At 45.7% G+C, this 16,716-nt stretch overlaps 1 protein-coding gene across 1 annotated transcript in view; it reads right to left on the minus strand.

Annotated features, from left to right (window-relative positions):
* RTEL1 (regulator of telomere elongation helicase 1) overlaps window positions 1-9,155 on the minus strand; it is a 120,167-nt gene extending 111,012 nt beyond the window's left edge. The window contains exons 1-3 of the mRNA XM_032218561.1: window positions 9,035-9,155; window positions 5,768-5,899; window positions 751-949 (exon numbers count right to left, since the gene is read on the minus strand). Of these exons, the coding sequence (XP_032074452.1) occupies window positions 751-949; window positions 5,768-5,869 (301 nt within the window). The 5' untranslated portion in view covers window positions 5,870-5,899; window positions 9,035-9,155. The remainder of the gene's footprint in view (window positions 1-750; window positions 950-5,767; window positions 5,900-9,034) is intronic.
* Between the last annotated feature and the right edge of the window lie 7,561 nt (window positions 9,156-16,716).

Consider the following 16,716-nt stretch of genomic DNA (forward strand, 5'->3'; position numbering starts at 1 on the left):
AAATTGATGCACTGGTTTGCATTGCTTCAAGTCCTCCCCAGACAACGACACGTAAGGCAGGCGGGATTCTCAAGCTTTTCTCATAACCAGTTTCTGCTTTTGTTATGAAAAGGATTTCAAGGCATGTAGTAATACTTTAGAGGGATGCGGTGGCTCAATGGCTAAGATGTTGAGCTTGTTGATCAGAAAGGTCGGCAGTTCGGCGGTTCGAATCCCTAGCACCGCGTAACGGAGTGAGCTCCCAGTACTTGTCCCAGCCTCTGCCAACCAAAAATGGGCTTGTTTTTTGGTAAAAAAAAGGGGTTATTAGGAAGCTTATAGAGTGCTCCTGGGGCTGGGGGGCAAAATTGAGCAAAAAACAGGCCGTTTTTTGCTCGTTTCTGCCCTCCCAAGCCCCCAGGAGCTCTCTGAAAGCCTCCTACAAGCAATGCCTGGCCATTTGGTGAAGGAAGTGGGGTTTCAGGAGGCAAAAAAATGCTGTATTCTGTGTACAAGACGCACCCAGATTTTCAGTCTCTTTTTTGAGGGAAAAAGGTGCGTCTTATACTCCAAAAAATACAGTAGGTTTTCACCAGATATGTGCCAATATGATATTTCCAATAAAGCTATCCTTTTGAAGAATCTACCTACCTCAGGGTTCTGCTTGCTATGGCTCTATTACTTGGAACCCTGACACTTATCCTTACATCTGCTCTATGGTCAGAATCTCATTGCAAATGTAACGAGGGCTTCCAAATGAACAAGAAATACCTGGAACTTCGGTCCCTGTGACAGCATTGCCCCAAGACGACAAGGGGTGGTCTGGAAAAAGTTCGTCTCCTTTTAGTACTTGAGTAATCTTTTGTGCGGAAACGGCATCCTTGAAGTGCGCTCGCCATGCCAAGGTCGAGCACAGGAGGCATAACGTCTTCCCTGTGCCCGTGGGGCTCTCCAAGATCCCATTCACTTGCTGAAATGAGAATTGAAATGTGGGGAGGGGGGAAAGTGGGAAAATAAATATTTACTGAAGTGCCAGAGGAGGATAACCATTTCCACAAAGTCATTCTATGCACTTCACAAAAGGCTATTTGGCATCTATCATAGACCGCAATCCTAGACAAGGTCGGAGAGTCTTGGCCTTATCTATTTCAAAGTTACTCCTCTACAATCTGTCAATCTACATGTAGTTCTTGACTTACGACCATAATCAGGACCAGACCCAAAGGTGCTTTCTTCAGGAGGCAACTGGACTTTTCTTGTTTTTTTCTTTCAAAAATGTTTTCCTTCTCATCTAAGGAACTTCTTCAGCTCTGGCTGGATGGTGGGGAATGGAAGGATTTGTACTCCTTGCAGACAGCTGGTCATTTGCATCCTTTTTAGAGGGTCGGTGAGGCCACTTGGAGGTTTAGTTGTGTCCTCAGGATCACCTGAGTGGTGCAAATGGGTATGGAGTCTTCTTGGAACTGCTGAAAGGACTGTATTGAAGACAGGAGATAAATGATGTCGTATCCCTTCACCCTCTGTGTAGAGGGTGTAGTTCAATTTTGACATAGATAGCCTCTTTGACACCTCTTTCAAACCAACGGTCCTCTCTGTCCAAAATGTGGACAGAGAACCTCCAGGTGGTCTCAATGGCTCTCTAAAAGGATGCAAATGACCAGCTCTCTTCAATGAATATAAATCCTTCCATTCCCCACCATCCAGTCAGAGCTGAAGAAGCTTCTTGGCTGAGAAGTGAAACGTCTTGAAAAGAAAAAAACAAGTAAAGTCCAGTTGTCTTGTTGGAAAACCAGCTGGGAAAGCTGCAAATGGCAGTCACATGATCTCGGGGACGCTACCACAGCTAAAAACACATGCCACTAGCCAAGTGAACAAAATTTTGATCATCTGACTGGGGATTGCTGAAATGGTCGTAAGTACAAAGACAGATCATGGCACTTGTAATTCTGAACAGTCGCTAAGTGAATTATTCAAGGATTCTCCGAATAGTCTTCAAGCAATCTTTTAGTAACCATTTTATGGCTCCTAAAGTTTCCCAGAGGGCACTGACACCAACCTGGATTTTGGGGGCACAGTTAAGACAAGGGTACCTCTTTGCCCCTTAACCTATATCCTCAGAAAATCCTGAAAGAATGTATTCCCCACCACCACGCCTGCCTACATTATAGCAATAGCAATAACACTTAAGACTTATATACCGCTTTATAGTGTTTTACAGCCTTCTCTAAGTCAGCCTCTTGTCCTCAAAAAATTGGGTCCTCATTTTAACCACCTCGGAAAGATGGAAGACTGAGTCAACCTTGAGACTGGTGAGATTTGAATTGTTGAACTGCAGCTACCAGTCAGCTGAAGTAGCGTGCAGTGTTGCACTCTAACCCAGAGGTGGGATTCTACCGGTTCGGAGCGGTTCGGGCGGTCAAGTAGCTTCGAAGAACAGCTGAGAGTGAACCGGTTCACTCCGACCTCCAGATGGGCTCACCCTCTCTCCCCTGGGCTATACTCACCTATATTTCCTTCTTTTTTAGTCCAGCTGATAAACACAGCAGAGTGGAATGCTGCACCTCAGCTGTTTTCCTGTGTAATGTGCAGGTGCATGGAACACGCATGAGGCATGTTAGGCACGCACATGAGGAAACCGGTTGCTAAACCAGTAGGATCGCACCCCTGCTCTAACCACTGCGCCACCTCTGCTCATTATGACATTACAGGCCCCCGCAGCTATGGATATGCTTTTCAAAAAGAAATGTGACCCCTAGCTGTTAAAAAAAAATGCCCACTCTTGGCCGAATTAATGGCTCTGTACTGTTCAAGAGATTGCTCCTTATCCCTGGAGAAACACAGCAGGAAAATTAGTTTGTATTCTGCTTACACAATCATGGGATACAACCTACATTTAACTGTTTGCCTGAAAGGAAGAAATAATAAGAAACCAATTTTTCAGTCAATAACCATAAGGAGAGAACCAATCAATAAATGGTGTTTGCACAAGCTTTTAGGCTGCGACATGTAAGCAATCACCCTCCTACAAACAGTAAGACCATGTATTACAACAGCAAAGCCAAACTATTGCTCTGCAATTTTTTTCTGTGGCTGCCCCTGCTTAGTAGAATACCTTGCTTCCAGTGATGAGGAAAGTCTCCAATCCCCTGGGCTGCTGCAAAGGGGTGAAAGCCTTTCGTGAGGGACACAGAGCCCTCGGTCATGGGGCTGGTTGGCCCCGTGAGAACTCCTCCCCAGTCTATATTAACAATTTTTAGTCTTCCCATCTGAGAGAGAGAGGAAAGAGAGAGAGAGGGGGGAGGGAGAGAGAGAAAAAGAGGGAGGGAGATGGAGAGAGGGAGGGAGAGAGGGATGAAGGGAGGGGAAGAGAGAAAGGGGTAGGGAAGGAGGAAGAGCGAGGGGGAGGAAGGGAGGGAAGGGGAGAGAGAGAGAGAGAAAGAGAGAGTGCGCAATAGTACTTAGACTTATATACCACTTCACAGTGCTTTGCAGTCCTCTCTAAGCGTTTTACAGAGTCAGCCTCTTGCCCCCAACAATCTGGGTCCTCCTTTTACCCACCTTGGAAGGAGGGAAGGCTGCGTCAACCTTGAGCCTGGTGGGATTTGAACTGCCAAATTGCAGGCAGTCGGCAGCCAGCAGAAGTAGCCTGCAGTACTGCACTCTAACCACTGCGCCACCTCGGCTGATAGATAGATAGATAGATAGATAGATAGATAGATAGATAGATAGATAGATAGACAGACAGACAGACAGACAGACAGACAGACAGACAGACAGACAGACATGGATGGACAGACAGAAAGACAGATGAACAGGAAGACAGACAGACCCCTTGATTTCAAATAGATGCTAGGTCTCCTGACTAGGCCAATGATAACATTTACAAAACAGTCCATGAGCAAAGTCTTCCCATAACATTACCTTGCAGTATTAAGCCGGCACAGAATGTATTTTCTGACTTACTAAACATTTAGGAACAGATTGCACGAACATAAGGGCTTCTTTAAGTGTTTCTCTCCCTTCATCAAGAAAAGAGAACCCACCTACCCACTTCTCTATTTCCAGGTCTCATGTAAACATGGCTGCTGGCACTGATAAGGGAAGGGGCTGAAACAAAGCTTCTTTCCAGGAAGTGCTAAGCAGGTTTCATATGTTCCAAATGCATCTATTCTACATAGGGTAAAAATATATGCAGAATCCAAAAACGAGTACGTCGATGTAGTTAACTGAGCCAATTCTGTTTCTGAGTTTAGAAGATCATAATTTATTATAGCTGCAATACTTTCAAAGCAATTCTATATCTCATTGTTCAAAACTAAGTCCTCTAATGTTATTTTCAAGAAGATTCATTCTGGATTAATCAATTAAATCACAGAATAGTAATTTTTGCAACCAGCTATGTCAGACCTGTTATGAAATATTACAAAGTCACTCTAAGCACTCTGACTGAAATAACCTTGTCCTTAATATTTAGCACTAACTTGGATCTTGCAGTTTTATCTCCATGATGAATGATGCAAAGTCATCTTTATTTTCTGGTAACAAGATCTATTTATTAGATATGTACTGCTGCCCATAACACCTGACTCTGGGCAGCTCACCATAATAAAACTACAAACCCTAAAAACAAAGATTAAAAACCTAGCACCTCAATCATCCTCCTAGGGTGCCCCAATTTTCATCCACGGTCCAAAAACTCTAGCAAATTTCTAGAAGCCTGGAACTCTAACAAATTAGTCATCAATAAACACAAGTCATAAACAATATCTATACACCACACAAAAGAGACAATCAACTAGCAAAAAGACCATTCTCCACCAGCAATCAACACCCAGATGAGAATAGATTAACCCCAAGATTACCTTCAGATCAACAATCAAGAAGTAAACCATACCCCAATCGAGAAACTGCCAAAGAAGCAAACAGCTCAACCAAAGAACCTCCAAGACAGGAGTCGGCAACTTGCGGCTCTGGAGCCGCATGTGGCTCTTTCATCCCTCGGCTGCAGATCTGTTGCCAGTCAGCACAATTTTGAAAGGAGCTTCTGGTTGGAGGGTGAGGGGGGAAACACAGCACACCAGGAGGAGACTCTATGGCAAGGGACGGGTTTTCCATTCGGCTCCACAATTGATAGGGCTTTCAGTTATTGCAGGTAGAGGAAAAAAGGACGCCACACTAGGAGGAGACTCTATGATGGGGGAACCCAACTTCCAGTCGGCTCCAGAATTAAACAGGGGGCTTCCGGTTAGGACCGTTGTGGCTCTTTTGAGTGTTTAAGGTTGCTGACCCCTGCCCCAAGATCACCCCCACCAACACTGACAGGGCAAGACGCCAAAATATAAACTAAAAGCAAATCCCACTCCTTACTAGCACCGATGATGTTACCTGCTTTGGATAATAAAATGTCTGCCAGAATCATGCAAGTTCAGAGAGCACCAAGGACCCCTCATTTCAAATATTCTCTTTTATTGATACTCAACTGTACCTCTCTGCCCCTGGTATAGTAAGTGATGCTGCTGGTGTCCTGTTCTAGGACCTGGAGATTGTAAAGCTCCAGATGGCAATAGGCAGCATTCTGAATTGGACTCAAGCAAATCCATGCAGCTGTCATAGTACAGATTCTATCTACACTATGATAGATAGCATAGGCATTCTATAGTCTATCAGAGTATAGACTACTTCAAAGGCAGTCCATGTAATGATGTATGTTGCATGTTTCAAAGTTTCTTTTATTTGACACACGGGTAGGCTGGATTATGCTTTACTTAGGATTTCATCAAATGCTTACCTTCTGCAAGCACTCAAGCACTTTGGACATATATGCCTCCTGACATTCGTACGGTGGAAATGGAAAGTCAATAGTAATGCCATTTAATATTATTTCGGGCATATTTCATCTGGCAACTCAGGATCACAAAACCTAAAATCAAGAATATTGTTCCATTAGTACTAAATATCAACAAGAACAGTTCATAATATCAACAAGACAGTTCAAACGAGCCGAGGTGGCGCAGTGGTTAGGGTGCAGTACTTCAGGCCACTTTAGCTGACTGTGATCTGCAATTTAGCGGTTCAAATCTCACCGGCTCAAGGTCGACTCAGCCTTCCATCCTTCCGAGGTGGGTGAAATGAGGACCCGGATTGTGGGGGCAAGTTGCTGACTCAATTTGCTAAAAACAAATTGTAAACCGCTTATAGAGGGCTGAAAGCCCTATGAGGCGGTATCTAAGTCTAATAAATAAATAAATAAATAAATAAATAAATAAATAAATAAATAAATAAATAAATAAATAATCTCCCTAATTCTACTTCAACAATGAGTTTTTTTTAAATTTTATTTCTGTATTAAATTTGTTTACTGCCCATCTCACTTTTTTTAAAAAAAAAATCTCTTTAAGAAACCCACTCTATGTTTCACACATTCAGTCATGACACACATGGAATGCTTAGTTTTTAAAATGTCATCTGTAAGACGTTGCCTGATGTGTGAACTTATTTTTACCATCTTTTGTACAATTGAAGAAGTAGACTTTCCCATTTAGGAACAGATGGGAGCAAGCCACTTGTGTCTGCAGGGTATTAAGTTTTGTTGTTGTTAGCTGCGAAGTCGTGTCTGACCCATCGCAACCCCATGGACAACATTCCTCCAGGCCTTCCTGTCCTCTACCATCCTCTGGAGTCCATTGAAGCTCACGCCGGCTGCTTCGGTGACTCCATCCAACCACCTCATTCTCTCTTGTCCCCTTCTTCTTTTGCCCTCCATCTTTCCCAGCATGAGGCTCTTCTCCAGGGAGTTATTCCTTCTCCTTAGGTGGCCAAAGCATTGGAGTTTCCTCTTCAGGATCTGGCCTTCTAAAGAGCAGTCAGGGTTGATCTCTAGGACTGACCAGTTCGACGGCCTTGCAGTCCAAGGGACTTGCAGGAATCTTCTCCAGCACCATAGTTCAAAAGGCCTCAATTCTTTGGCGCTCAACTTTCCTTATGGTACAACTTTCACAGCCATACATTGTTTTACTTCTTACTTATTCACTTCTTTTGTCATACCCTCACTAGATATTCAGGAGGACATGTTATTGACCACACTGGGCCTTTAAAAAAAAAAAAGTGTAGATATAAAATGTCCATTAACAAGTCTCCACTGTGATTTCTCCTTTGTTAAATGGGCTCATTCACTGTCGTTACAGATAGAATATTTGCAGCTCAAAGTGGAACTGCAGGATTCTTGATGCTCTCTTGAGCTTGCTGGTTGTCTTGGTGAGGCTTCATTGCCCAAATAGGTAACACTGAAGATGTTACCCTGGTTGGGTAATGAAATGTCACCAAGAAAGCTCAGAGAGTACCAAGGACCCCACAGTCGTCGTCCTCCACTTTGCAAATCCCACTCCCTTCTAGCCAGCATAGTCATACTCCACTCAGTATCAAGGATGCAGCTGTAGAGGTGGTCAACAGTGTTAAGTATCTGGGGGTGCAGATAACTAACAATCTGAACTGGTCTCCCCACACGTCATCCTTAGTGAAACGTGCATCTGCATTTCCTGCATCGGGTGAGGAGAGCACATCTTTTTCCTTCTATCCTGGTCACTTTTTATAGGGGCACAACTGAGAGCGTTTTAACAAACTGCACCACTGTTTGGTTTAGTCGCAGTAGTGCCTCAGATAGAAAGTCCCTACAGAGAGTGGTAATGACAGCAGAGAAGATTATAGGACAACTGTTTCCTGTTATTCAGGATATTGCTTATAAGCGCTATGTGCTTAGAGCTCAAAAGCATTGTCAGAGACCCTAGCCACCTACTTTGTGGTCTGCTTTTGTTGCTCCCCTCTGGGAGGAGGTTTTGAAGTATCTCTAGCAGGGCTACCAGATTCTGTAACAGCTTTGTTCCCTATGCCATCCGCCTAGTGAACTTGCAAGATTCGTTTTTCTCACCATATGCATGTATACATGCAAACTACACTGTGCGGTTTCACTGTGTCATATAATATATGTGGATATATGCATAATTTCGTATTTATTTATTTTGTCACGTTTATGCAGTCTACATTGGAGGTGGTGACCCTTTGAGATGTATGCAATGAAATTTCATTTTAATGTGTGCCGATTAGTGTACATTCAAAGTGACAATAAAGTTATTACTCTTATTCTATTCACTGATGTTACCTAGTTTGAGTAATAAAACATCTGCAAGAAAACAACCAACCTAACCCTAATCCTAAACTCAAAGAGCACTGAGGACCCCACAGTCATCCTCTTCCTCCTCTCCCTCCCCCCTATTCTATTCTAGCACTGATGATGTTACCTAGATGGGTCATGAAACATCTGCAAGAAACCACTAAGATCAGAGAGCACCAAGGACCCCACAGTCCTTCTTCTCCTCCTCCTCTCCACACACTCTGCTCCCTTCTAACACTGATGGCGTTACCCAGCTGGGTCGTGAAATGTCTGCAGGGAAACAACCAAGATCAAGAGAGCAACAAAGATCTCTCCTTTCAACCTTGGTTTACCAATATTAATTAGGATAGGGTAGGTATAGGCATAGGGAAGGATAGGATACGCAAGGGATGGGGAATGGAATAGATAGAATAACAGAAGGGACCTTGGAGGTCTTCTAGTCCAACCCCCTGCTCAGGCAGGAAACCCTACCCCACTTCAGACAAATGGTTGTCCGATCTCTTCCTAAAAACCTCCAGTGGTACAGCATTCTCTTCTCGCTCAGGTATTCGCTTTCCTTTCAGGTTATTAATAGGACAGTGCCCCCCCCCCACCAAAAAGAGGCTCAAATGGTTATCAGGGTCAAGTCCCGTCCCCCCCCCCATTCAGGCCCTCAGAGGCCTGGGTTGAAAAAAGAAACCAGGCCTCAACTCCCTCCCTTCCCCCACACTGGGGGGGGGGGAGAAAGACTCCCCCATTCGTGTCCATCTCCCATTAAGGGGCCCCGGCGGGACGAGACCCGGAGATATTGGCCTCCCCGCCAGTGCGGGGGAAGGGAAAGGCCGCCCAGGGGGGGGGGGGGGAAGCCTCAACCAGCGCGGCCTCCGCCAGCCACCTCCCCTCACGCACCTCTTCTTGAAGCGCCCCCGGTTCGCACACCGCGCGCGTGGGGTCACGTGGCCGAACCTCCGGCGTCTAATTGGTTGGGCCGCTCGCGCGCGCGCGCGCTGACCTTAAAGGAGGAGAAAAGAGCTGGGTGGGGGGGGGAGGCGGAAAGAAAGGGGGAGGGCGACGGTAAGCTCTCGCGAGGCATTCTCGTTGCCAGGGCAACGCTCTCGCTCGCTCTTTCCCCCCCGCCCCCGTTTCCATGGTGAAGCCATCTTCTCTTCCACGATGGGCCCAAAAGCGCTTCTCGCCCGCCCAAGCGTTGGGGACTACAAACCCCATGGTTGCTAGTCAGGAACTTAGCTAGGCCAGGTTGGCGGACTTTGTAGTCCCGAGGCGCTGTGCTACATAGGTCAGTCTGAGCGGGAGAAACAGTCAGGAATCAAGAGCCTGACGGGGGGGGGGGGGTCTCTGCTCTTTCCAACTTTGAAGTGATGGGAGTTGTAGTCCTCAAAGGATGGAGGGCGTCCCAGCGGGAATGCTGGGATTGATCTAGAGATATAGTCCAAGACATACCACCACAATGGAGCCCAAAATTTTCCATTCCTAAGTCAGACAGGGTGTTAAGTGAGTTTTGCCTCATTTTACGACCTCTCCTGCCACGGTTGTTAAGTGAATTGCCACAGTTGTTAAGTTGGTAACATGGTTGTTAAGTGAATCTGACTTTTCCCATTGACTTTGCTGGTCAGAACAGTGACCGGGAAACATTGCAACCGTCATAAATATGAACCAGTTGCCAAGCCCCCAAATTTTCATTTACATGACCATGGGGAGGTTGCAACCGTCTTAAGCATGAAAAATGGTCATAAATCACTTTTTTCAGTGCCGTAACTTTGAATAGTTACTAAAAAAATAGTTGCAAGTTGTGTGTGTGTGTGTGTGTGTGTGTGTACATATATATGTATATGCTGGTCTTGTATTCAGGTCTTCTCCTGTGTAAGATTGAGATTGTCTTGGCAACGTTTCGGCGAGGTCTCTCTCACCATCTTCAGGCTGGGTTTTGGGCTTAAAGCGTGGTCGGAGCTGCCCTCTTTCCACAAATCTTGGTGGGGTGTGTGTGGAGTGCTGGCTTTGTTTCAGTAAGTGGAATGGTTGGCGGTGTGGTTGTATCATGATTGGTAGATTGGTGCTGATTGGTGCTGGCTGTGGGTCCATTGTTGTTTCGTGTTGTAACGGCCCTGGGTGGTGGGTGGTGCTCGTTTGTTGACTAGGGCTGGACCACGCTTTAAGCCCAAAACACCAGCCTGAAGATGGCGAGTGAGACCTCGCCGAAAGGTTGCCAAGACAATCTCAATCTTACATGGGAAAATACCCGAATACAACAAGACCAGCATACCTACACCCATGAAAATCTAAACATATATGTTTTCGTAGATTTTCACTGGTGTAGGTATGCTGGTCTAGTTGTATTCAGGTCTTTTACATGGGAAGATTAAATGGGAAAAGACCCGAATACAACAAGATCAGCATGTGTGTGTGTATGTGTGTGTGTGTGTGTGTGTGTGTGTGTGTGTATGTATGTATGTATGTATGTGTATTTGTGCTGATAAATAAATAAAGGGAGACTAGTATAGATCTATTTCAAGCTATTTAGCTCTCATCAGCTAGCCATACTCTTACTGGGAATCGAACCTGTGCTGTCACAGTAAGGGTATGGCTAGCTGATGAGAGCTAAATAGCTTGAAATAGATCTATACTAGTCTCCCTTTATTTATTTATCAGCACAAATACAGCACAAATGTAACAAAGGCAACAGTAAAACTATTGGGTTTCTGTCTGGATGGTCTCTTGTGACGAGCCGAAGGACAGAGAGTGGAAGTAGTAATCTTCCTCCCATATTTGGGCATACCGGGGGTTGTAACTCTAAATAGATATGTATGTATATGTATATATGTGTGTATGTATATGTATACATGTCTACACATATGTATATGTATATGTATACGTGTGTGTATGTACATGTATGTATATGTCTACATATATGTATATGTATACATGTGTATGTATGTATATGTATACATATATATATATATATATGTCTGTGTGTATAAGAGCCAAGGTGGCGCAGTGGTGGCGCAGTGGTTAAATGCAGCACTGCAGGCTACTGCTAGATCAGCAGTTCAGCGGTTCAAATCTCACCGGCTCAGGGTTGACTCAGCCTTCCATCCTTCCGAGGTGGGTAAAATGAGGACCCAGATTGTTGGGGGCAATATGCTGACTCTCTGTAAACCGCTTAGAGAGGCCTGAAAGGCCTATGAAGCGGTATATAAGTCTACTGCTATTGCTATTGCTATTGCTATTGCTATATGTATGTATGTATGTATGTATGTATGTATGTATGTATATATATATATATATATATACTTAAAGTCAGTTTATTTATTTATCAGCACAAATAAAAACACACACACACACACACACACACACATATATATATATATATATATATATATATATATATATATACACATACATACGTGCACACTGTATATATATAATATGTGTGTATGTATATATTTGTGTGTGTGTGTGTATATATATATATATATGTGTGTGTGTGTGTGTGTGTGTATATATATGTATATGTATGTATGTACACACACACACACACACACACACACACACACTTCTATTCAATACCTAGTTCACATTGACTGATTTTCAAATGGTAAGCCAGGTCAGAGTGGATGGGAGACCACCAGGAGATCCAGCTATTCAGGAAAGTCAAAAATCATTCCAGAAAAAAAAGGGGGGGGTGTCTCATCTACATTGTTGCTAAGGAAACCACATGGATACGGTCCAAGACGTCCCCAGGAATTAAGCTAAACTTCAAGGAGTTTGTTTATTATTACCGCTGGTTATCTCCATGCCATCCATGAGACCTGCTGTGGGTTTGCTCAAGGCCGCCTGCTAGCTCAAACTCTGAAGCAAAGTTTTCTGGCAGCTCAAATCATTATTCTACATCATTCGAACTAATGGCTTGATTCACCCCTAGGGCTAATCTATCATTGTTTGGTTTTGTCTTAGTGTGATGTGAGAACTCGGGTAGTTGTCGCTCATTATTCAACATGTTTAAGCATTGCAGGTATCCAAATCAGTTATATAGCTAAACATCTGTAGAGATTCTCAGTCATTCAGTTCATGGTTTGTCCTGAAGGTGCTTTTTCAGGTGGCAATTGGACTATAGTTTTCCCAGTTGCAATGGATGGCTGTGAAGGTTGGACCATAAGGAAGTCTGAGCGCCAAAGAATGGAGGTCTTTGAACTCTGGTGCTGGAGAAGAACTCCTGCATTGAGTCCCTTGGACTGCAAGGCCATCAAATCGGTCAGTCCTAGAGGAGGTCAACCCTGACTGCTCTTTAGAAGGCCGGATCCTGAAGAGGAAACTCAAATCCTTTGGCCACCTAATGAGAAGGAAGAAGGACTCCCTGGAGAAGAGCCTCATGCTGGGAAAGACGGAGGGCAAACGAAGAAGAAGGGGACGGCAGAGAAGGAGGTGGCTGGATGGAGTCACCGAAGCAGCCGGTGTGAGCTTAAATGGACTTCAGAGGATGGTAGAGGACAGGAAGAACATTGTCCATGGGGTTGTGATGGATCAGACACGACTTCACAACTAATAACAGCAATATTTCTTTAAAGAATAGAATGGGGATCCCAAAGGTGCTTCTTTTTCAACAGACAACTGGACTTTCTGGCTTTGCTTTGAAGACATTTCGCTTCTCATCCAAGAAGCTTCTTCAGCTCTGACTGGATGGCGGGGAATAGACGGGGGAATTGTCAAAGGGCCAAATGGAAGCGTTGAATTCTCCAAACGGCGATCAAGACGACGAAACAAACTCATAACGGGATCCAGTTCCTTAAGTCCAGCTTCATTCCCGAAACCGCGATGGGGTTTGCTTGAGATATTTTAACCATGTCTTCCTGAGATGGCCTTTCGGCTGCTCAGTCGAACCCGCAGACTTGGGATTCCACGGTGATGCCCCATCCAAGCGGTCCCCATTTTTCTTGCCAAGGTCAGCCAGGTATTGATGAGCAAAAAAAAATAAGAGAGAGCAAAAGAGCAAGAGGTGGGATAAGAGGGACTTTGCCATATGGCCAAATGAGATAATTGGGCCTCCCGAGGTTGGAGGATCCAGAAGTATGGAGCCTGTCCCTCTCTGTCCCTCAGCTGTCATTAAGCGGGGACTGCCATTTAATTAGGCTGGAGGAGTCAGCAGGAAAGTTAAGGTCAAGCCATCGGTCTTGCTGAATAACCAGATTTATTTATTTTTTGAACCAAGGCCAGTGACTTACAAGTTGATATCAGAATGGTGATTTGCTTTAAAAAAATGTTCCTTACCATGCTTTTTTCCCTTCCTTTCTTTAAAAAAAAAATCAGATCAGAAAACTGCAAACGCAGATATATATTTTTTTGCATCGATTGGATTTAAGCCGCTCTAAGGGCCTTTTTCCCCCCTCGGCGGGGAGGTGGGGGGGGGTGGGAGAGGATCAGGGCGAAAGGGTTATCGATAAGACCACCATTTGCCCAGCTGAGTTCCTGATAAAGGAAGGGGGGGGTGCTCATTTCCATCTCTCTCCCGCTTGACACTGCTGGGCACGGGGGGCAACGGGCAGCTATGGGGCCTTTGCAGAAGTGGCATTTTGTTCCTTAGCTTTAGTTCTGGCACACACACACACACACACACACACACACACACACACACACACACAGGGAAGATTGGTCAATCAGCATGTATTTATGGCAGAGTCCATGGTTTGGTGGGCATGGCATGGTGGGCGTGGCAGGGGAAGGATACTATAAAATCTCCATTCCCTCCCCACGCCAGGGGAAGGATACTGTAAAATCCCCATTCCCTCCCCACTCCAGGGGAAGGATCCTGTAAAATCCCCATTCCCTCCCCACTCCAGGGGAAGGATCCTGCAAAATCCCCATTCCCTCCCCACTCCAGGGGAAGGATCCTGCAAAATCCCCATTCCCTCCCCACTCCAGGGGAAGGATCCTGTAAAATCTCCATTCCCTCCCCGCTCCAGAGGAAGGATCCTGTAAAATCCCCATTCCCTCCCCACTCCAGGGGAAGGATACTATAAAATCTCCATTCCCTCCCCACTCCAGGGGAAGGATACTATAAAATCTCCATTCCCTCCCCGCTCCAGAGGAAGGATCCTGTAAAATCCCCATTCCCTCCCCACTCCAGGGGAAGGATACTATAAAATCTCCATTCCCTCCCCGCTCCAGGGGAAGGATACTATAAAATCTCCATTCCCTCCCCACTCCAGGGGAAGGATCCTGTAAAATCTCCATTCCCTCCCCGCTCCAGAGGAAGGATCCTGTAAAATCCCCATTCCCTCCCCACTCCAGGGGAAGGATACTATAAAATCTCCATTCCCTCCCCGCTCCAGGGGAAGGATACTATAAAATCCCCATTCCCTCCCCACTCCAGGGGAAGGATCCTGTAAAATCTCCATTCCCTCCCCGCTCCAGAGGAAGGATCCTGTAAAATCCCCATTCCCTCCCCACTCCAGGGGAAGGATACTATAAAATCTCCATTCCCTCCCCGCTCCAGGGGAAGGATACTATAAAATCCCCATTCCCTCCCCACTCCAGGGGAAGGATACTGTAAAATCTCCATTCCCTCCCCACTCCAGGGGAAGGATACTATAAAATCTCCATTCCCTCCCCGCTCCAGGGGAAGGATACTATAAAATCTCCATTCCCTCCCCACTCCAGGGGAAGGATCCTGCAAAATCCCCATTCCCTCCCCACTCCAGGGGAAGGATCCTGTAAAATCCCCATTCCCTCCCCACTCCAGGGGAAGGATACTGTAAAATCCCCATTTCCTCCCGATCAGTTGGGAGGCAGAGAAGAGATGGGGGCGGGGCCAGTCAGAGGTGGTACTTACAGGTTCTCCGAACTACTCAAAATGTCCGCTACCGGTTCTCCAGAACTGGTCAGAACCTGCTGAATATCCACCTCTGCTGTCTTCGGACAAGCAGAGACAATGGGAGAAGCAGGATTCAATTCACAACTGCTTGATTCATTTAACAACCGTGATGTCAGGCCTGAAAACTATCTTTTGCATTGGGTCTTCGGGCCTGCCACATTTAATGCTGTGGGAAAATGGGAGGGGGGATTATATGGAATATGGGAAATATATAGTCATAATAACATTCCTTTCTCAGAGAGTCAAGGACGTCTTGCCCTGCAGCTGCAATAGGGTGACTGGGAGGCATCTCCAGTTTTGGACGGTGTCTGATTGGACCACGTGACGGACATGTGGGTGCTGGGCAGGGACTTGAACTTTCATTTGGGTGGGGAAAACCTGGAAGCTTTCAGATTCGGGTTTTCCCAGATGTGCCAATATGACATCTCTAATAAAATGGAACTTTGAGGAACCTCAAGTCTCAGAGTCTCCTTTCATTGGGGTTTTTACTTGGGAACCTGACACTTAACAACCGTGGCAAAAGAGGCAAAATTGGGAGTGACATGCCGAACAACCTGCCTTGCTTAACAACAGAAATACGGGTCTCAATTGGGGTTGTAAGTGGAGGATTACCTGTAGGTGGAAAGGCTTCATCTAAAGCAGAAGGGTGTCCAACCTTGGCAACTTGAAGACTGGTGGACTTCAACTCCCAGAATCCTCTAGCCGGCTGTGTCTTAAAGTTGGCCACCCCTGATCTAAACCGAAAACCACGGATTAAGCACATCTCCTTCTCAAGAAAGGAGAGTATTTGCAACTCAGGGTTGAAATGAGGGTGCTCTCTGAGCTTGCTTTTCTTAGAGACATTTCATGACCCGACTAGGTAACATCATCAGTGTTAGTAAGAAGTGCTGTTTGCTGTCAGTTTATCATCAGTGCTGGAAATTAGTGGGAGAGGAGGAGGAGGAGGAGGAGGAGAGGAGGAGGAGGAAGAGGAGGGGAGAACTGTGGGGTCCTTGGTGCTCTCTGAGCTTGGTTTTCTTAGAGACATTTCATGACCCGACTAGGTAACATCATCAGTGCTAGTAAGAAGTGCTGTTTGCTGTCAGTTTATCATCAGTGCTGGAAATTAGTGGAGGAGGAGGAGGAGGAGGAGGAGGAAGAGGAGGGGAGAACTGTGGGGTCCTTGGTACTCTCTGAGCTTGCTTTTTTCAAGAAGCCGTTGGACTTCCTGGTTTTTCTCTGAGGACTTTCCACTTCCCAGAAGCAAAACGTCCTCAAAGACAAACCAGAAAGTCCAATGGCCTCTTGAAAAAAGGCACTTTTGGGATAACCAGGACCTGGAGGATGGAGAAGCTCCATAGAGACACTCTGAGCTTTCTTATTTTCTTGCAGACGTTTCATTAGCCTAACTAGGTAACATCATCAGTGCTAATAAGGAGTGCTCTTGGCTACCAGTTTACACCACACTCTGCTTGTATTCCGGCAGAAACGTCTGCAAGAAAACAAGGAAGCTCAGAAAGCATCAAGGACCCCACAGTCATCCTCCTCCTCCTCCTCCTCCTGCTTCTGCTCCTCCTCTTCTTCCCTTCCTCGTCTCCTCTTCTTCCTCTCCTTCTTCTTTCCCTCCCCCTCCTCTTCTTCTCCTCCTCCTCCTCCCCTCCTCCTCTTCTCCTCCCCCTCCTCCTCCTCCTCTTCTCCTCCTCCTTCTCCTCTCCTTCTTCTTCCC

This window comes from Thamnophis elegans, chromosome 5, assembly GCF_009769535.1.
Source record: "Thamnophis elegans isolate rThaEle1 chromosome 5, rThaEle1.pri, whole genome shotgun sequence".
NCBI lineage: Eukaryota > Metazoa > Chordata > Lepidosauria > Squamata > Colubridae > Thamnophis > Thamnophis elegans.